General features: G+C 38.6%; 1 protein-coding gene across 2 annotated transcripts in view; it reads left to right on the top strand.

The window, feature by feature from the left end:
- The window catches only part of OCA2 (OCA2 melanosomal transmembrane protein), a 176,538-nt gene that overhangs the window by 15,735 nt on the left and 139,618 nt on the right, over positions 1-21,185 (top strand). For both annotated transcript variants that reach the window (XR_005102861.1, XM_037378549.1), the window contains exons 2-6: positions 6,438-6,536; positions 7,130-7,318; positions 10,827-10,884; positions 11,677-11,749; positions 20,564-20,721. Coding sequence is in view for 1 of the 2 variants with exons in the window: in XM_037378549.1 (XP_037234446.1) it covers positions 6,438-6,536; positions 7,130-7,318; positions 10,827-10,884; positions 11,677-11,749; positions 20,564-20,721 (577 nt within the window). In the remaining variant the exon portion in view is untranslated. The remainder of the gene's footprint in view (positions 1-6,437; positions 6,537-7,129; positions 7,319-10,826; positions 10,885-11,676; positions 11,750-20,563; positions 20,722-21,185) is intronic.

Below are 21,185 nucleotides of genomic sequence, written 5' to 3'. Positions count from 1 at the left end.
GAGAGAAGGAAACAGCAGTTACACCTTTTCATTGCAAAGTAGTCCTTCAAAGGGTAAGCGTTTTGACCTGCCCCATCGCTGTTGTCCTGCTGGATAGTCATGAAGATCTGGGCTGGCCTGGGTCCCTGCCTCCATCCTGTCCCTGCTCCCTTGCTGGGTGCTGTGGGACAAGCCCTGCTTGGGGACCTCATTGCCCTGCCAAACCCACAGCCACTCTGTGCTCCTGGCTCCCTCCCACAGGGCAGCCGGACCTCATGGTGCCCTGACATGGGAGCAGAAAAAGTGTGGAGAACAGCTTAGTCCTCGTAGGTAGAGTCAGAGGAGCTTCAGGGCAGCTTAAGATTGAGTACGAAGTTTTGGCTTCACCTACTGCAGTGAGGTCCTGGTCTGTTAACCATGTCCTGATGTCTTCTTGGTGAAGACTTCCACTGACAGAGGCAGGCAGACTCTTGAGGAAAAGGAGTTATCAAGTCCTGGAGGTCCCTGAAATTTTCATTTTTCAGGGAAGTATTATAACCCTACAAAGCCTGATTTAATTTAAGAAAAAGAAACACAGAAAACCCTGTTTTCCAAGCTATTTCTGGACTTAAAATTGCCCTACTTCTCAAAATAGCAGAATGTTGCACAACTGAAGGAGGAGAGACCACTACCACATGCTCTTGCAGGACAGGTTCGCTCTCCAAACCCAGCAGATGTGAATGAAGCAAGCAGATTGTTTGTGCCCTATATATGGAACCATTTCCATCTTGGAAAAGCTCGGCACACATTTCACTACATTGTTCTTAAGCATGTTCTTTATTTGTCTGGGGTCTTGGCATGGCAGATGTTTCTCAATATGAGGCCTGCCCGTTGGCTGTGCTTCTTGTAGTGTCTTACTGTCAGGTAGTGCCAGGGCTGCAGTCCTCTGGGAAATCCTGTACAGTCCCATCTAATAAAAAGTTAGGAAATTCAAAGAGAAAATGAGTTTGTATTAAGTAATGCTTTCATTGCTAAATTTTTCTGACATCTTAATGGTGCATGCTTTTAAAGGGTCTAGAGGTTATTTGCTCATTTAGTTGAAGCTACATAAAGCAGTCATCAGAAAACGTCTGGACCCTGTCTAGAGATATGAGCTCTGGAGTTTTTGATATTTCCCTTGGCTCTTAGTGTATCAGTTGACCATACTTCATTTGTGATGGGTAATCATAACAATTCCCCTGTGACGTGCTACCACTGAGGAGAAAACATGACAGACAATTGTGTTTCTGTGTGGGCACATATATGTCATAATGTGGACGGATGCTTGTACACTACTGCTTAGTACACAGTAGATGTTTAAGAGCTGAATGCTGTGATGTTGGTCAGGTCAGCACAGTTTGTACTGTGTAACTGTTGTCCAAAAGTGGACTTTGTCAGTAACTGACAAATACCAAATCTGGTGGAAGAATGTGTTTCGGGTGCAGTCAATAACTGGTGTGGTGTGTTCTTTGGGTTTTTTTTTTGTGGTTTTTAAAACTCTTTGTTCAATTTATTTCTGCATGGTGCTTGTTTACAGTTACGATTAGAATAAGTAGTTCGGTACTTATGAGTTGTATAAATGTTCTCTATTCAGGGAAGATGATGCTTATGAAGTTAGGCTTTAGTCTGTAAGAATGTAGAAATGATAAATCATAGACTCCTGCACAAATAATTATCTCTCAATTATCTCTCGTATTCTTACTCTGGTCTTCTCCTCTAGGAAACTTTACTTAAATTTGTATTGTATTTGTTGTAATCTCTTGGCTTTGTAGTATTCCTGGGCTTTTGTTTAAGAGGCAGCCTCACACTTATAATGGTTTTAGTGATTACTAATTCAGGGAAGCATGCTAACTCCCCCCCCCAAGAGATTGTGCTTTTTATTTGTTATATAGTGAAATTTCCAGTAAATTATGTTCAAAACTGTTGATGTTCTTGCATCATATGTATGCTCCCATATTAAACTTTTCTTCAAATCCTTTCTGTAGAAGTAAGAATTATTGCTTTCTGTTGTCATAGAAATAGCTCTTTTACTGATAGTTGCATGCACAACATAGCATATGGCAGATGAAGCATTGTATTAGCTGATGTTTAAAACATATGCTTTTTATCACGGGGAGTGAAAACTTAATGCATTACGTGGCATGATTCATCTTTTCAATACAAGGCTAAATAATAGGTTACACGCAAACCTAGTGATTATTTTAAGTGTTTGCCAGCTAACTAGGATGAGTATGATTTTCTCCTTTCTCAGGTTCTTGTAGGATGCTTACTTCTTTTAGTGCCCTCTGCTGTACTGTATTTGGGGTTGAAAGGTTGCTTATTGCTGAACAACAGTTCCTACCACAAAGCCTTCCTTTTGCTTTCATTTAAAATGGCATGTGTAAACACATTAGGAAATGCCTGAAAATGCAGTAAAGTGGCAGGTGTGGTGCTCAACAACAGGAATTAAGTTCTCTCTTTGGACTTCATCCAAAGTCCCCTGGAGACTTTGGAAGTTATGACCTGGAGGTAATGAGAAGCTGGTGTGTTGTAGGTGGAACCTGCAGCACTCTTCAGCTAATGACTCCGAATAACATCTGAGGAGTCATCAGCCCATCAGTGGGAGCAACTGGAGTCTCCTACATCTTTTCCTCTCCTGCTCTCCCTGTACCTCTCCACATGGCGAGGAGGAGCCTGCTCCTCCTTAAACTGCTCAAATGAGTGTAGGAGATTGATGGTTGGATCTCTGTTGTACAGCTGTAGAGCAGTAAAAATTGCCACCAAAATAGTGTGAACCTTACTCATCCATGGGAGCTTCTGCAATAGATGCCTGGGACCTATATTTGGACCCTCGTACTTTTTAACACTGTGGGTGAGATGCTTCTCCAGCTGCTGTCAGCCAACTGGAGCTTCATCTGTGGACACCTCTGTGACTTGGCAGAACCTGCTTTATCATCTGGGGTGTGGACAGCCCTCCTATGATGCTGTTTTTTCTTCTGGGTTACTATGGAAACAATCAGAAACTGTAATTGCTTGAAAGATTAGAAATGGGAAAGTATGAATTTGACTGCAAATAACCAGCTCAGAAAACACACTTCCTTGGAACAAACCTATACTCCTGCAGAGAGCACCAAAATCTGTATATATGACTGTCACAGCAGTAGTCAAGTGGTTAAGAACATAGTCTTCTGTTTGAAAGATTTCTCTTAATTAAAAAAAACCCAAACATGCCCAGCTGTAGCAAGTGTGAGAATGAATTTGGCCACAGCTGTGCTTGTACAGGAGGCAGGACATGCTCTTCTTTTTCTGATGTCAGTTCTACATGGATCTTTCCATATGAGTGATGCTTTGTAAGTCTTTGAAGAAGTCCTTGTCAAACTTTTCCATAGCTTTTGGCTTTAGTTTTCTCCCATCGCTTTTGAATGAAAGGAAAATAAGAATGTTAATTTTTTTGTGTGAAGATCTATGTGCATATCTACATATAAGTGTATACATTTATAAATGCAATTGTTTCATGTCTCATATTTGATGTATAAAGTGCTAATGATTTTTGAGTCTGAACTATGAGAGAAGACCAATGGACACAACTGTTGTCCAACTAACCGGTTTCTCACCTGCACATAGTATAAATCCAGAGCAGTCTTCTCATCCTATGAACAGGTCTAGTCACAATGGTCTAATGAGCTGACCTGGTGATTAGCTCCTTGGTGGTGTTGCTGAATTGCTCCGTAGAGATGGGTTGGACTCCATTCTAGCATGTAGGTATAAGTTTCTAGGTCTTTTGATTGTGAAGAAACATTCAAAGTGTAAACTGACCTTAGGTTTTGAAATGTGTCACACTGATTTCTTTCCCTTACTTAGTGTCACAATTGCCAGCCACTTGTAGGACTGAGGAGTACCAGGAAGGATGCTAAGAAGGTTTTTGAGCACTGCAGACTTGTTCCTCTAATAGCAGAGGGTCTTTGGGCCTTCCTAGTTTTGCTTGCAGATGATCTTTGTTATCTTTTGATGAAGCAGATGACCAGATTGCACCAATAGTGTCCCCGCAGAAGTATGAGAGGCGCAGAGGGGCTTACATTAGGCTCTCTGTTCAGGGATTATTTTAATTTTTATAATCATGCTGGTTTTTTCATCATGTTTTTACAACTTTTCTTTCTAGAGCTTTTGGTCTTCAAGATTCTTATATGTCCTAATTAGCTTTATTGTTTATATTACTCTTATTCTTTAATTACAGTAATCACATCACGGGAGAGTTGAGGCTCTTCTGCTTTTTCTCTAATTATTTTTGTTTTGTCAAGCCTGGCTGTTTCCTGCTGCTTATTCTTGTCCATGTGTTTTTACTCTCTGCAAATGGATGTGGTCATGTACTAATTGTTTTCACTTTATCTGAAGACCTTTTCCATTTTTACTGTATTGGCCATTCTTGGCAATCTGTGAAGCTCTACAGTTCCATTTAAGGTGGCAAGACCTATATCAGCGAGTGGGGATAAAAAATGTGCAGACAATAAGTGAAGGTGATGTCTTTAAACTAGCCTTCTACATCCTTCCCTCAGGTTCTGTCATTTAAATGACCTTCTGACAAACCTTTATCCTCTCTTTCTGGTTGTTATTGCTGTGGTTGCTTTGCCCTTCAGCACTCTTCGTGTACTGGTCACTCACTCCCAATAGTGGTGAAGACCTGCTGAGGTAGGGGATTGTCAGTAGATATACATATGCCTGTGTAACACAAAGCAGTGTTGAAATCAACCTCTAACAATTAGAAGAAAATGGATTTTTTTGTAGAAAGATTTCTGGTTACTAATCTCAGATTTGCACATATCCTAGGAGGAAAAAAAGATCAGTAAGTGTGGAAAGATTAATCGTGTGTGCAATGCAAGGTTAGATTGGAACAGCATATAGTATATATTATTTGGAGAATTTTGTGGAAAAAGTGGCATAATTTTGTTTAAAAGCAGAAACAGCTAACTTTGTGTGAGTTAAATTTCTGAATGTGCAAGTTCAAGGTCTACCATCAGAATTTTTATTAAAATTGTCACTTTTGGATGCAAACTTTGAATGTAGTGGGATGCTTGGATTAGTCAGGAGCCTATCAGTCATGCTCAGTGAGTACACATTTAAAGTCATGATACTGTTTTTGCTGTCCTTATGGATTCCATTTTGTAAAAGCTCTAGGTAATCTTTTACATCTAAGGCCATGATAATACTAGAATAGCACTTGTTTCAAAATACCAGAGTTTTGCCATTTAAACTTTTTGTGTGATTTACGTTCTCCTATTTAAAGAATGGAAGCTTCAGAGTATGCGAGCATCTCTTCACAGATGAAGTGCCATTGCAATGTAGCACCTGAATTGTAATCTGCCCAACGTTTGACCCGGGGTACTGGATAACTTAGTCAATCTAACTCATTCATTCTCTTCCGCTGAGACTGCAAATACGGCGCTTACAGCAGAGTTTGAATGAGTCTGTGGCCACTCAAGGCTGAAATAACCATATCCAGCTGCTCCACACATAATATGGCTTCTGAATGATAACACTACTAAGCAGGCAAGGTGAAGTATTAACCAGAGGTTTTAATTTTATAAAGTTTGAGTTCACCCATACATCTACAAATTGCAAGAAATTCCGCTGTGTTATAAAGTTAAATACACAGATCCTTCTTTTTGGACTGGCTTCATATTTAGAAGATTGAATTACCAGTCACCTTTGTATATTTATTTAGTTGTCTATGATTTCATAATTTCTTTTCCCCCACAGTCCAGCAATAGCAGAAGACATTTTGGGTTTCCTCTAAGTGTTTCTGGAGAAATGAGACTTGCATATTGACTGTATGCCTAGCAGATTTCTTTAGGACTTTCTGGTGGTGGGTGGCTGCAGTTCTGAATGGAATAAATCTGAGTGTGTCTGAATAATGGTGGTTTTGATGGGAAACATCTCTAGAAGAGCCAGGTCTTGGAGAATGTTCTAAAATGGCTCAATTATTTAATCTCTTCCAGAAGCCAGCCCCAATGCCAGACCCCTGTGATTGTGTTAGATTCTCTTCAGCTGTTTCTTAAGCTTTGGGATTTATATTTTAGTAAAAGGCTTCTTAACAGTGCTAAGCTGCAATATGGCAAGAAGTAGCGTACTCCCTGTTAATTATCTGCAGCACCAGGACCAAGACTGAACAGAAACTAGAAGGGATCGTGCTGTAGAATTAATTATTTGTACTTCAAATACTTTTTTTCCTTAATATATGACTTGGTCAAACTTAATGAAAACCTTAATTTAGGTGAACAACATTCATATGACTTGGTCAAACTTAATGAAAACCTTAATTTAGGTGAACAACATTCATAAAGAATATTTAACTAGTTAGATGCACTTGTAGCAAAATGTTCTGTAGAACCATAGTGAATCATTGTACTGCAGACTTACTGGGTTTTGTTTTGTTTTGTTTTTTTTCTCTATCCCCCCTTCGAAAGATATCACTTCAATTTTTCCAAATTATTCAGCTCAAGGTCAAAAAATACTGGCTTTACAGAGAAGACACCACTACTGAAGGTTTCTGCAGAGGAAAATGGGTGAGTTACTTTCATTTTACTCAAAATATTTTTTTTCTAAGGTCTCTTCTATTTAATTGTACATGGTTCTTATATCCTGACACTAAATCTGCTGGGACATAAAGTGAAGGGCAGCTGTTGTGAGCAGAGAATTACTCTGAAGGACCTTGAGCAGAAAGAAGGGGCTGTAAATGGGGAAGGGACGGGTATAAGATCTGAGGTCAGGGTGATTAGAGAACCCTAAGAATAGGCAACTGCAGGTCGTGTGCTCTTATTTCCTCTATGTGGTCTTACATTAAGTGCACTGAAAGACACAGCAGAGCTATAGAAAGTGTCCTTACAGGGGGTTTACGCGCCAAATCCTGAGATACATCTGCCTGGTGCATCAGAGAACTGTTTTTCCCAGCTGAACCTAGACATCATGGGGTCTTTGTTCTTGCTCCCCGATCTACCCAGCTGTGTCAAGGGGAGCTGTCCTCAATAAACCTCTTTCTATGAGTTTCCATTAAAACCTCTCACAATGAACCTAAGGGTGTGCATGGTCAGTTGCATCTACTACATGTTGAAATAAAACACAGTTTTATTTTATTGTGTTTACTGAAAATGTGTGACAGGTTGCAGTGCGTGGCTCTTCATAATCCAGATTTTACCACAGATGATGATTCATGGGACTACAGCTCTGCAGAATTTGAGCAAAGGTTTCAACTGGGAAGTGAAATGACAAGTTTGTCCAGATCTGCTTCTTCTGAGAAATATGAAATCTTGGACAATCTTCATGTCAAGTTAAATTTATCAAAGATGAGGTCTGAATTCAAACATTCATTTATTTCTTTTTCCATTTTTTTTCCCTGCAGGGATTAGTTTTTTAAGTATAGATGTCTAAAAAATTGCTTATTTTCTGCAAATGAATGAAATAACACTCCATATTTAGGCTGCATCTTGCCACTGATAGTTTGCAAATAAACCCTGGTGAAATTGATTGGAGCCTCTAAAAATTTATAATTTTTCTTCTGATTTTTTTTCTTCTGAATTTGTAATTAAACACCTTCTATATTGTTTTTAACATTTCTTTGAAACCATTTCTTAAAAGCTGCTTGCTTGATTCCACAGCTTTATTCTTCAGTGTTTTCTTGCTTTTATGAAATATTTAACTTTAATTAAAATATGTATCTAATACATTCTTTCTTTAGTCATTACAGTAGCTTTTTACATACACACAATGCAAAATCTAACAGCATTTTTCTGTCTTTAATCACATTAATATATTTCACTCTTTACCTCAAAGTAGTCATTTAAGCATGGAGAAAATTGAATCTGTTAATATACTAAAAGATGCCAATGTGATAAGAGCTTAAGTTCACATTTTCTCTGGATATTTTTGCCTGGGACTGAAGTAGCAAACCTTTTAATCTTGGATGCTAATTCTCTCTGCCACTTCCAGAGTTTCAATGCATTTTACTAGTTTGATTTGGCCTCTGCAAATAGCTCTGCAGATTTACTTGGAGTCCAGCACTGCATGTCCATATCTCTGTGCTGATCCGTGGAGCCTTTCCAATGAGATATCCGTGCATCTTCTCCCAATCTGTACGTTGTCTTAGCTCATCACTTCACAATTGTTTTCCTCCTTTCATTGTGCATATGGATTGTGTGGAGTGCTGCTGTCCTGCATTGCTGCTGAACAAATGGAGCAGGAGAATTTCAATGGCTGCAATTACTGCAATAAGAGCAGATGTGAAGAAGTTTGGCAGGTGTCTTTCTTCATGCTTGGGGTAGCTTTCCCTGGTATTTGATGGAACAAAGGCATCAAGCGGGAGTGTAGAATCCGTTGTTTCCAGTACAGGGTAGGTTTGCAGTCTGGAGAGTAGCGCATTTTTCTGGCAGAACTTCCTGTGAAATATTTTCATTGCTATAGTGCGGGTTGTACATATGGGGTGAGTTCCTTGGCTGTTGTAAATCAGCATAACTCTGCTGAGATAATAAATGGAGCTAAACTGCTCGGCACCACCTGCAGATCAGACGAAAAATCATTTGGTTTAGAACAGGGGGTGAAATCCTTCATAGATTTATACTTCATGCATTTCCAACTGAAGTAAAATAGGATTGCGCCAGAGGCATATATCAGCGCAGGATTTGGCACAGGTTTTGTGTTTGCATCGCTGGGCGAGATTAGCACTGTAGGAAGAGACAGATTGCAAATCATGGGTGAGTCAAAGGCTGATCACTTCTCAACTGTAAGCTGTTAAAAGCGCCGTTTCCCTAATACAAAATGCCATGAAAACAAACAGATGGGAGGAAAAGAGCCTTCTAAATTCTACCTTTAACAAAATAACCATTTCCAAAACCTTTTTTACTATATTGTGCCAGCTCCTTTAGGTGAGTTTCCATTATTTACAGACAAGTGGTTATGAATTTATAAAGGCTTAATTATTGTTTTTCTATTTCTCCTATGTCTTAAAATCAAGTTATTACTGTTTCTTGTTTCAATAATAATTTGAATTATTATTATTAGAAATTATAATTTCAAAGTGTAAATGGAAAATATCAAGTACATTAAAACTAAGCCAATCTGGACTGGGCTTTAGTAACTCATACCGTAATAATTTTTAAAAATACCAGACCAGAATGGTAATGTAGAGATGAGGAAAATAGACAAGCAGGATAGATGATGCATGACTCAACTGGCACTGGGTATTTTCCATAAATCACACAATACCAAAAGAAGTTATCAGTTATGAGGTGCTGATAATGGCTTTTGTTGTCATTGCTCTCTTTTCAGGCTTTTATTATCTTCTTCCCACTATCTGCCACGTTGTTTTATAGTAGAGTAGTGCTACCTGGCATTTCTGGAAGAAGCTACCCAACTGGCTTCCTTCCCCTCCTCCTCTACCTTCTCTAGATTTTTATGCTGTGCAAAGTCTGTGTAAAGTTGCTACTACTTGTATTTCATAAGATATTGCAGCCCTTTTGCACAAGTTTGTCTGTAGCAATGTAGTTTTATTAGCTGCTGGGTTTTTTTTTTTTTCTCCCTGCTTGGAGAATTCTAAAGAGGAAGACATCTTTAGAAAACAATGATTTTAAAAAATGGGTTTCCAGTCACTTACATTGCTTTCAGTCAATGAACTTGATTTAGGGACTTATTTCCACTGTGATTAAAAATTATTTCTGACTCTTTTTAGACTACTCTGCTTTAATATTTTGTTCTATAGCATTTGTCATTGCAGCTATTTATTGCACTGTTCCCTTCTCAACTAATTATCCTAGTAACTTGAAATGTTTTCCTTCTTGCTTGTCATCAGGTTTAAACCAAACCTCACATTTGTCATTCTGTCAGAAAAACAATGCTTGAATGTTTACTTTTGAAAAAAATGGAATAAAAACATCAGTGTCTTCAATTAATGAAAAGATGTAAAAAGGGCAAATCACCAAAAAGAGTTCTGTAAATTAAGACATCTGTGTAACATACTGATGAGCAGCCAGAAAACGATTAGTTAACAGTTGCCTTTTATGGCAAGATTAATAAAAAACGGTAATTTAAAAGTGCTAAATCTTAAGATTTCTTACTTGAGAGCATACATTTTTAACATCCTATTTTGATATACAGTTATTCTTGCTTAACTTACATCAGCAGTAAGCTCTGACACTTAGAAGATTTCATGGCATCACATCTCCAGAACTAGGCATTCCTTGAAAAAGCACAGATGTGCTATGGAAAAGAGATCTAGTTTTGCTAGTTGGTTGATCTAGAGAAGGACGTGAAGTATATTTGGTTTAAAAAGACATTATTAAAACAAGAGATTCTTAAAGCTTGTTCTTGTCTTCAAACCATCTTTTCCCAATACCTTTCAGGATGTATATTAGAAGTCCAATTTTGAGGAAGTCATTCATGACCTGACCCCTCCAGGCAACAGGGTGTGCTGTCCACTCAGCCATGCCACCTCTGTGTGGTGGCAACGCTCCTTTGTCTCCCTGGGAGGGAAGCTGGTGGGGCTCTGGGTCTGTCGGGGACTGGCAGTAGCAGTGGAGAAGTGGCTCATGTCTCAGCACCAGCTCATGCTGTAGCCTTCACTTGGCTTCCCCGAGGGGTAAAAACCTCCTTCCCATTGCAATGAGACCCAGCTGGCAGCGAACCTGGGGCAGGAGCCCTTATAGTCAAACAGGCTTCCCAAGCCTCTGCTGACCCTGCATTGTTGTGTCTGTATTCTGACACAGTATATTATCACCCATAAATGCTTACCATGATGCTTCTGAAATGTCAGAGCTAGGTTTGTTTTAAACTAGCCATATAGTAAATACACGTTTCTTGTGTTTCAGATGCTGTCTAAAGTTCCTGAAAGTTTCAGGCCTTTTTATCTTTGTAGTTGTCTGCTCTGTAAGTATTGAATCTGCAGTCCTCCCCTGGCCCCCATTTCCTTAGAATTAGTTCAAAATGAGGTGTGATATTTGGTCTCAGCTAATAAAAAATGTCTCAAGGGTGGGTGCAAGATGGCAAAAAATAAAAATACTGTGCAGGGCTTCATGCCTAATCAGACCACTGTTCGGTGCACTTGCCACCACCCTGGACAAGATGGTAGGGTAAGTAGTTAAGTTTGAGGAGGCAGCTTAAACTCAAATTTGCATGTCCTTTACAGTTGCTTGTTAAATTTTGGATGAATCCCTACTGGGCAGTCCCTACCAGGGCTGCAGAGTGCTGCCCTCCCCTATGAAAATCTTCAAAATCTTAGGTTGCAAGATAAGTAATACTTCAAAAATTGGAGTTTATCCTTTTAGCTGCTATGAGGAGCTTTTTTTTTTTTTTTTTTTTTTTTGGCCAGCAGGGCTTCTATATTAGAGGCAAAATAGATGACACTGTATTTCCTCAGATACGGATGTTGCTTTCCAGATAAATCCTTAAGATTACAACATTGTCCTAAGAGACACGTGGATAAAATACATCCAGTATGTGACTTTGGCAGTAAGTAGATGGAGGGAGAATTATTCCTTGTTAAGTATCCCAGGGCTGCTTTTCAGCTGTGGTTGAAATGTACCTGAAAACACTGAAAACAATCTTAACAATTTAATATGTGGCTTGAAAAAGTCTTGTTTAAGTATGTGAGATAAACTTAACAGGTATTTTTCAGGTTTTGTGTTATTAATGAATGTCTGTTTTTCGTCCTTACCCTAGATTTTATTTGGCATTTATCCAGATCAAAGCGTGTCCTGGCAGATGTTGGCTGTATCACCTCTGGAAAGCTTCTGTATCCTTCTTGCATTGAAAAAACCCTGAACTGAAGTTTCATTGATAAACTAATTGAATGGGTGTGTGTTTTCTGTCTTATACCTTGGGAGGACTGGGTGTCCTTAGAGCCTGGGCTGCACTTGTACTTGTCCTTTGACACAAGCCACAGCCATTCTCCCTGTCCAAGTCATACTGAATAGCACCTGTCTAGGTTGCCTTGCGGTGCCTGTCCAGTCCTTGTGTCCAGCCTCTGCATGAAGCCAAGCATGTGGAAGTGGGTTGCAGACCCAGTGGCATCAAGGCCTAGCAAATAGCTGGGCCCATTCACTTGGCTACAGCAATTGCACCCCAGACCAGTGGTATACTATCATCTGTAACTTATCTGTAGTGTATACTTGGAACATGATATTACAGTGAACTTCAAAAATGGGAAACTAGGTGATTCATGGATATGTTTCTAGAACAGCTTAGCCCAGCCATATGTATGAATTTGTAGATCTGTAGATATTTTTCAGTGAAGGTGCAGATTCCTTTACAAATTTCCCAGGCAATATTTGTCAATAGTGAATTTAAGCCCAGAGATCGCCAAGAAACTGTTCAAAAGAAAAAACAGTAGAATAACCCAAAATAAAAATTATTAATGGTAGGTGAATGCAGACTTGAATGTGAAAAGTCTTTGAGGGATGAACATTGTTAGTAAACAAAAACTTTTGCAAATAATTCACGTTTCTTGTTTTCACTATATTTCTAGTTTAATTAGTCTGGTCTGCAATCTGCTTGGCTTTTATTTCACTAGTGTTAAAAGATGATTCATCTATAGATATATTTCACAAGCTCCTGGGAGACGTCTTGCTTTGAAAAGGTGCAGTAAGATTTAGTTTTTGAAATACTATTTTCTTCCCCCTCCATGGGGCAGTTCCATGGCTTTGAGCAGGAAGAGTCCATTTTAAAAAGATTTGATTATTAGCATTCTCACTGTCACCAATAATGACACCATATAACACAATAATTAGTAGGGTAAATGAGGAAGAAAACGTTGGTAATTGAGGGTCATTTATAATTTAAAGTTGAAGTTGCTTTGTGGAGGAAAGCAAGTGAACATTTAGGAGGACCAGTGACAACTTCAACTGTAAACTCCCATCAATATCCTCTTCACATCAATAGTTTTGTCCTCCCTGAAACTTCTGATGAAGCTCCTATATATGTGTGGTGGTGCAAAGCACCAGGGTTGTCATGGCCCAGTCTGCCAAATGAGGGTGTACTGGCAGCAAGTCTTTAAGTTCAAGTTTTAGTCAACTGTCATAATGTAGCTCGGAGATTTATTTCCTCACCTTCCACAGATTTTGGGTTAAAACTACAGCTGCTGCATTGTACACATTGACTTTGCAACCAGCTATTCCTTTTATTTCTTTCAGGGAAGTGCTGGTGGGACAGGGATTTGACTACAAACAGGTGATCCTATGTTTCATATTTTACCTCTTGCATCAGGATGCTTTGAGACAGTCAGAATAGAGCATTCTCTTTTCTTACTTGACAAACCTGGAGCTGAAGATTTTTAGGGTGTGTCATGTGTGTTGAAAACTGGACGTTCTGTCTCTTATCTGAGCTCACCGAGCTGGGAAAAATATGTGAAAGGCAAGCAGTCCAGCAAAGCCATACTTCATTTTCAATGTGAAGTGGTAATTCAAGCAGAAGGCTCAGGGAGAAAGGTTGCATTTTGAACAAGGTTTGGAAAAAGTACAATTAATTCTGAATGTCATGTCACCATTGCTGCCAGTCTTCATTGGTGCAGAAGCAAGTTTATGGTTGTTCTCCACTTTGTTGCATAGTGAGGAAAGTATTTGCCTTTTTGGCTAAGCTTGGATAATGTTAAACATTATTTGTAAACAAAATGTTCACACAGCAGTTTTGAAAATGTGATTTATGCTGGCTGAGACTGTGGTATTCCCAGTGGATGTTAGGCACTACTCTGAATGTCTACAAGAATTTCATGGTAGGTTGGCAGGTGTGCTGCAGTAGTCCTTGTCACAAAACACTTAGAGGTCATTATAAGAGACTGCTTTGGGTGGAAAACGTGTCTCTTAGCTCATATGATGCCAAATTATGCAGATGAACACTCTTTACCTCTTGCTTATGCCTTAAAAGCTGTTAAGTGTTGAATGGGTACTAACCACTCTAAATGTTTTGGGTTTGTTTTTTTTTTTTAATTCCTTCCCCTCTGTTTCTTTCCAGAAATGCCTGTGAACATTGTTATTTGTGTTATGGATGTGTGCTTATGCATACAATGTATCTGCATACACTAGAAAAATCATAACAAAGTTTGAAATATTTTTAAAAACAAATTGGGTGATCCCCTTTGTCACCCTGGTGTCACTTAGATATCCGTAGTTTTTCTGTTGTGTACATTAAATCTCTGGCTTGCTCAGAGGCAGAACTTTGTGGTGTTGGGAGAGACCTGCATCAGCTGGTGTGGGAATGAGCCACTTCTCATATGACATCCTGTTAGCAGTTTTCCACTTGCTGTAATTCCCATTTGTTTATGTTGATATACTTTTATCTCTTGTTTGGATGTACTTTAGCTGCTTTTCTTCCCATTTTCTTCCTTTCTATTAGGCCGCTTATATTTTCTTAGTTTTGCTTATCCTCATGGGCACAAACCTGGCATGTAGCACTGAGGTGCGTTGGCTGCAGCTTCTGAAAACATCATCTTGCCTCCTGTGAATAAATAGAAGCATTTTGAGTCTGCAAAGTTTTTTAGGTTTTTCTGTCCACTTCCTGACACCCTGCCACTGCCTTGCAATCAGCACAAGATACAAATGTAGTGCATTTAGTATAGTTTTTCAAAATAGTGGTAACATTGTTCCTTTTTGACAACATTTTGGATTTATTGTCTGATAAATTCTAACAGTCAGCTTTCTAATACCAGAAAGAGATAAGTTTATACTGAAGCCTGGCTAGAAGACCCTTTTCTGCAGGAAGCAAGATTCAATACGCTTATAAATGTAAATGTGTGAAGCATTTTCAGATCTTTTGCTCAAAGGCTGTATGTTAAGTGGGGACCATCAATAATTAATAAGATGACGTGCCTTTGGAAAGCAGGTTATAAAAATGGAAGAAGAGATATAGAGTCTGAATAAATTCCAACATTTCTTAGTTTAGTTACATGTACCTATTCTAAGACATGAACATTTTTATTTTCTGCAACTGTTTGGCCATTCAAACCTTCAGGTCACTTCTGTCCATTAACAGGTTGACTGAAGAACGAATGAGAAATATTCTTGTTCTTCTCCATAACTTATATAGGTGTTCAGACTTGAAGAATCTTCTGAAATGTTAAATATACTCCATGTTTGTTCCTTTCTTTCTAATAACTTCTGTTCTGATCTAAGCAAGATTTAAAATTTTTCTCCAGCAATGGGAGCAGACAGCTGAGGCAGAACTGTGCACTAACTTTCTGAATTGAAATGGGTTTTATGGAATTAAAAAGTAACGGGGATGTGTGGATGCTCTTAAGGAATGATGCAATCAAACTGTGCACTACCTCACTGTCATTTAAAGAAGAGTCTGTCTCCCTGATACAGTGCCGCCTTTGAATTTCCATCTGTGAATTTCCATCTTTACTTTGTCCCTGACAAGTGTTTCTGGAACAATCTTGTTTGTTTTCCTCTCAACCTCTGTACTTGTGCCAGTGCCAGTTATAGGTGAGGGAAAGTTAGACCAGCCTAGGTGAAGCAATTTCATTTTCCTATTTCAGACTGATTGCCAGAACTTCCTTCTCTTGGACCTGAAACCTGATAATAATCAGGGAATGGATTGTGAATTCCTTCTGAGTCTGGCCAAGGATCTTGCATTTTTATAACTGAATTTTAAAGCTTTTCAGTCCTGATCTGATTGTTTGCTTTAAATATTTGCTATCTCCCCAGTAAAACTTTTGGAGCAAGGGCTGACATTTTACAAGCACTCAGTATGAAGGGTTCCTTAATCACTTGCTATTCATGTGCAAAACCAAATTTAATGAAAATACCTCTTCTCAAATCATGGCTGAATGGGTCTCTGGTCAGCCTAAACCAGACAAACCCAGAGATATCAAATTGACTAGTCAGTAGCTGTTTTCACTGACTTACCTCTCTCCTCAGTAGCTCTGAGAGATTTACTTGCGTAAATCTTGTGTCCATTCCAGGATTAAGATATCAAATTCAGAAAGGAGATGTATCTCAACAACACTAGTATGTTGAAATTTACACCACAGGCTAGATTCCTCATTTCATTTGGATTCAGCAGAACTGTTTAGAACAATTCCACACATGGAAGTTGACAGGGAGGCTCTAGACCAAGCGGACACGAGATGGGTAAATGTTATTATCAAATTCCTTGCTGAAGTGTCATGAGTTTGAATGATTGGTGCAACTGTGTTACTCATGGAGCAAGAAAAGGTCACTAGGAAAACTTGTAATTGTGCCATGACCATTAGTGTCACTGAAAATCACCTTTCCCACTCCCTGAATCAGAGGTGTGTATATCTATCTATCTATCTATATCTATATCTATATCTCAAGAAAGACTTTGAGGCAAAGAATATTGTCAGATTTTAGCAGGCTTTTCAGCTTCCATGGAGGTCCTAAAAATGGGTTTTTCTTCCAGGGAACATAAACTAACTTAATGAATGAAACAACCTCTCTAATATCTTTTCTTTTTCCCCTTTGAATTTTTTTTGTTTTTTAACTCTAGTCTCTACTGTTAGACACTCCTCCATCATTTTTCCTTGCAGAATGCATTTAAAAATCATTTATGTTTGTTGATGCTGTTGGAAATGTACTAAGCATTTTAGCCTGCAGGCAGTGTGCAAGCTGCTAAGTAGATGGATGAAGACAAGGACCATGTGCAGAGGCAGGCAAAGAAGCAGAATCTGAAGGCATCGCTGAGAAAATGCTGTAGAAAAGAGAGTTTATCAAGGACTCAAAAATTCTAGAACTGATGGAGCACAGAGAGAAAGGGTTCATCCAATGCAGGCAAAATATGGAACCAGATTGCTGACACTCTAAAAAGGAGCAGGGTGAGTGTGGTGTTATGGAGCATTTTTCAGATGGGTAAACCAACAGGTATAGAAAAGCATGTGGTTCAACTTGGTACATTGCGAAGGGATGAAGTAAAAACAACCTCATAAGCTACAAACAGGGATAGGACGTCAAAAGAGAAAACTGCAAGGCGTGATGCAGAAATAACCCGTTAAGGACAACATGTAAAAATAGATGCTAAGACCCAGGCAAAATGCGTTCTCCAAAATGGTAATATCATAGAGAAACTATCAGTGTGACCTGGAAAAAACCAGGATCAATAGTATATAAGCACCTCAGAAACTTGGTGAAAAATAATCAACAGACATAGTATTCTCAAGGTGCATTTTACGGTAGGCAGAGTAGGCTATAGAAGTAGATATTAAAGAAAGCATAAAGTCAGCCATCTACATGCAAATGTAACAGATAATCTCTGTCAACCATGGCTTTTCAGCTGGCTCTGTACGTACTGAATTAATGACATGCTGGAGGGTAGAGCAGGGACTCAACGTTTAAGGAGTGACTCATCTCAGCTACATCCGTTAGTCATCCTAGGCTCTCTTTATAGTTAATAGAGAGAACTGATACTTCTCATGAGCAATTCCTCTCATCTTTGTGTAGTGGTCTAAAATGCAGCAATGAATTCCATCTTAAAAGCACCTTTTTTTCACTGATTTTAAGGGAGCAACGAACCCACGTGCAGATGTCCACAGTACAGTATAAACTTTGATGAATGAACACTGATTTAAACCCTTAGCCACCACATCCCATTCCATGTTGTCTATGTAAGCCACAAAAAAAAGGTAAAGTGACATGAGGTGACTCTTGCACCCTCTTCACTACCTTCTAGGAGCAGCTAGTCAGGAAGCAGATCAGAAAAAACAGCTCTTGGTTTAGCTTTGAGCAGTGGACCCAGACTGGTGCCAGATGTAAATACAGACAGCCACTGTGTAATGGTTCGCAAAGTATACAGAAACCCCAATCCCTTGACAGGATAATTCACATCAGTAATATAATTTAAAGAATGGAACTACATAAAAATGAGGCAGCTTAGCCGAAGTGAAATAAAAAATAACAGCTCTGGCTGTAAATTTTGTCAGGGAGATTTTTGCTTAAAAGGCACGTACTGGAGGACACGTTACAAAAAAAGTTCAGAAAAGACAAAAAGTCCTAGCATGGTTAAGTTGCAGAATAAAAAGGGATATTAAAGTAAAAAGATAGTTTTCTCGAAAGTTGGTCACATCTGAATGATTAAAATATAGAGGAAATCATATTCTGGCAATTTAAGGGAAACATAAAAACCAAGATAAGGCAGAAATATTTTGAAGAGCAGCTTGATAAAAAAAAAATATCTCATTTTGATTCATATAAGCATGGCTGAGGTTTCCTCCTGGTTTATTTTGATTCTACCTTTCATAAAGGCTGTGATCTGCTGCAGTCTAACAATGGAGTTATGACAGTCTGTAAATATTGTTTGGAGAAAGATAACTGATGGGATTTCAGAGCCTCAATGCAGACTGGTGAATGATGTTCAGTTCCGCTTGCAATCAAAGGAGAACCTGCATTGCTAGGGCCTTCCTGAAGGTTTTATAAATGCACAGAAAGGAATGGAAAACTTAAGTATCCTCATCTTTATAGGAAAAGAAGGAAGGAAACACTCTTCTTAAAAATAAGGTTTGAATTTTTCCCCCTTTAATTTTAATCAACCTTTATAATAGCTCCTGAATGTGTCATCTAGGTAATTACAGCATTTATTTTAAAAGTATTGCTTAAAAGGAAGCTGCCATAATTATATGCACCTGAAGCTTTTCAAGACATGTATCGCTGGCTACACTCTTAATAATAGGCAGACTGTCAAGAGGCGTCCTAAATCATTGGGTTAATGACTTCAGGTCAGCAGGCCTTTTAGAAGGTATAGCTAATGTCTCTAGTTAAAGGTATAGCTATATTGAGACTTGAGACTAATATTATGTATTAATTAGGACACAGAAAAACTATGATGCCAAATCACACTTCAAACCTTTAGAACTAGAAGAAAACTATTATAATTTGTGTTTATACTTGATGAGTCCGAGATGCTTGGCTCGATGCCCTACACATACTATGGAGACTACCAAGGTGACTACTATGGACCGGGAGGCAACTATGACTCAGCTAAGGGCTGTGTGTGTAAATTCTCTTGACTGGAGTTGGTCTCCTGATGTGTAGCACCTGAGTTGGTTTTTTTTTATTCTTCTTCTTCTTTCCTGTGTAACTCTTTTAAGCAAATAGATGCTTGGGAGGTTCATTCTTAATGAATGGCATGTGAGTGACGCTGGTGGTGATTGCTCTGTTCACTGTGCTAAGCAGGGTGACATTTATGTTACTTTGCAATGCACTGACTGCTCAACTGCCACTAGCTCTGCTAGGGTCTTCTTGTGTTTAGTGTGAAAGATACCTCTTTTCTACATCCAGTTCTTCTGCTGGGAATGTGGACAGAAGCAGCAACTCTTTTAAATATGAAGGACCCCAGCATAATGTCACAAAGCTTTCCTCATTAGAGACTGGTCTACCATGGATAACCTTACTGGGGCTCACTGGGAAGCAGGGCACAGCACTGTCCTGAGTCCCCTCCGACTATATTGTGTTTTTTCTTCTACTGTTAAAATCTCTGAGTTCTGTGGGCAAGAAAATATCTTTCTGGGAGAATCTTTCTGGTAGGTATATGGTCTTGCACTTTTTTTGCAACAGATTCACTCTTTGTAGTATGCTCAATTAAATGTCAGATGTTAAAACTGTGAAGATACTCAAGCGTGTGATTAAGTGGCATGATTTCAACAGGATGTAAATGTGTAAAATCAAGTCTCTTCTTTCCTATCTTAGGCGGTTTGGTTGGTTGGTTTGTTTGTTTGTTTGGTGATGCCTTGGCTGTCTATCTGGTCACAGATAGGAGCAAAACAATTACAACATTGCTCCATTACAGTAACAAATGGGCTGTGAAGAGTTTAAAAGCTTAGGCTTTCCCTCTTTCCCAAACTGTAGGTACACTTCTTTCTCAACCATGCCAGCAGTGGACTATCACAATAATAAGTTTAAATAGTTCTAGATTTATTGGGACTAATAAAGCCAGACTTCCAATGGATTTGTTGATAATGGTTGGCTGATTTCTCATTTATATTAGAGAAAGAATGTGGTTTGACCACAACTCATGCTAGATATCCAAGAAAGAAAGAAAGAAAAAGTAGACCAGGGAGCTGGAGGAGAAAATCTGTGAATACTCCAGCAAACAGGAACTTGAAAATATGTCTTTCAGATGTTTGAAGAATTGTGAGTAAAATTTTGACCAGGCACGAATAGGACATTGATTCTGGTTTACTTTTCCCTGTGGTTGGAGCTTCAACAATGTTTTCCCCAGTAGAAATTCTGTGATGTTTAAATTCCTGAGATAATGATGCAGCCTTTCATCTAGTACAAGCATTTAAATAGCTTTACTTCTCTGTCTCTCTGTGTATTCCTATGTTATTTTGGAGCTTTGGTACTTCTACAGTGTCAGCTGAAAGCACTGGCGATCTCAAAAGTCTCAAATCAAACAGATTTGTTCTTAACTTGTAACTCCTGTTTCCTTTGGAAACCCAGACAAAATAGTGCTACTTGATGAGGAAGTAGACATCCATTTTGTTCTTGTCATTGTTTCTTAAGTATTTTAGCTGAAGAATGTGTTTTTCAATATAAGTTTACTAATTTTTTTTTCCTTCTGGTATTTGTACAGCCTGAAATTTTCACCTTAACTTTATTAACAGCTATGAATCTAACCGATTTTCGTGATTCTGCTCTGTTGAAGTTAGACATAGGAGGTCCATTTGTAGCAGATGTAGCTGATCAGCAAACAGAGGAATACATTGTAGTACAAATCAGCCAGACTGAAGATGCTGGATCTAGGAGGAGACGCCAGCAGCAGGTGATGGTCTTATATTTTCTTTTACTTCTTCTGAAGTGTGTTTTATCACTTATATTTCCACCACCATTGTGTGGATTAAATGGTCATTCTTTTCCCTGCTATGAAGAGTATCTATGTCAGCATTAGAGAACTTATTATAATAAGAGTAAAGTTATATTTTCTTCTGTCTTTAAAATACTTCCTTTAGTTTCCTAACTATTTTGTTCTTGTAAATTTTGTAAAACTTATGTTCCTTGACTGACACTTGGCATGGAAGTTATTGTGTTTAAAATCGTCAATGCTTCAAAAGTTGTCTTAGAGGAAGAAACAAGTGCAAAGTGCCTTTTTGCACTTATTGAAATACATTTTCACATTTTGTGGCAAATTATTTTCTCAAACGTGTCACACTTATTTGCTTTATTTCTCTTAAGGCTTTCTCATTATTGATGTTTGTAACAAGTTCCTACTGCTCTGTCACGGAGAGC

Source organism: Falco rusticolus, chromosome 2 (assembly GCF_015220075.1).
Source record: "Falco rusticolus isolate bFalRus1 chromosome 2, bFalRus1.pri, whole genome shotgun sequence".
NCBI lineage: Eukaryota > Metazoa > Chordata > Aves > Falconiformes > Falconidae > Falco > Falco rusticolus.
Note: the sequence above shows the minus strand (reverse complement) of the source record. Positions and strands in the feature narration are given on the sequence as shown.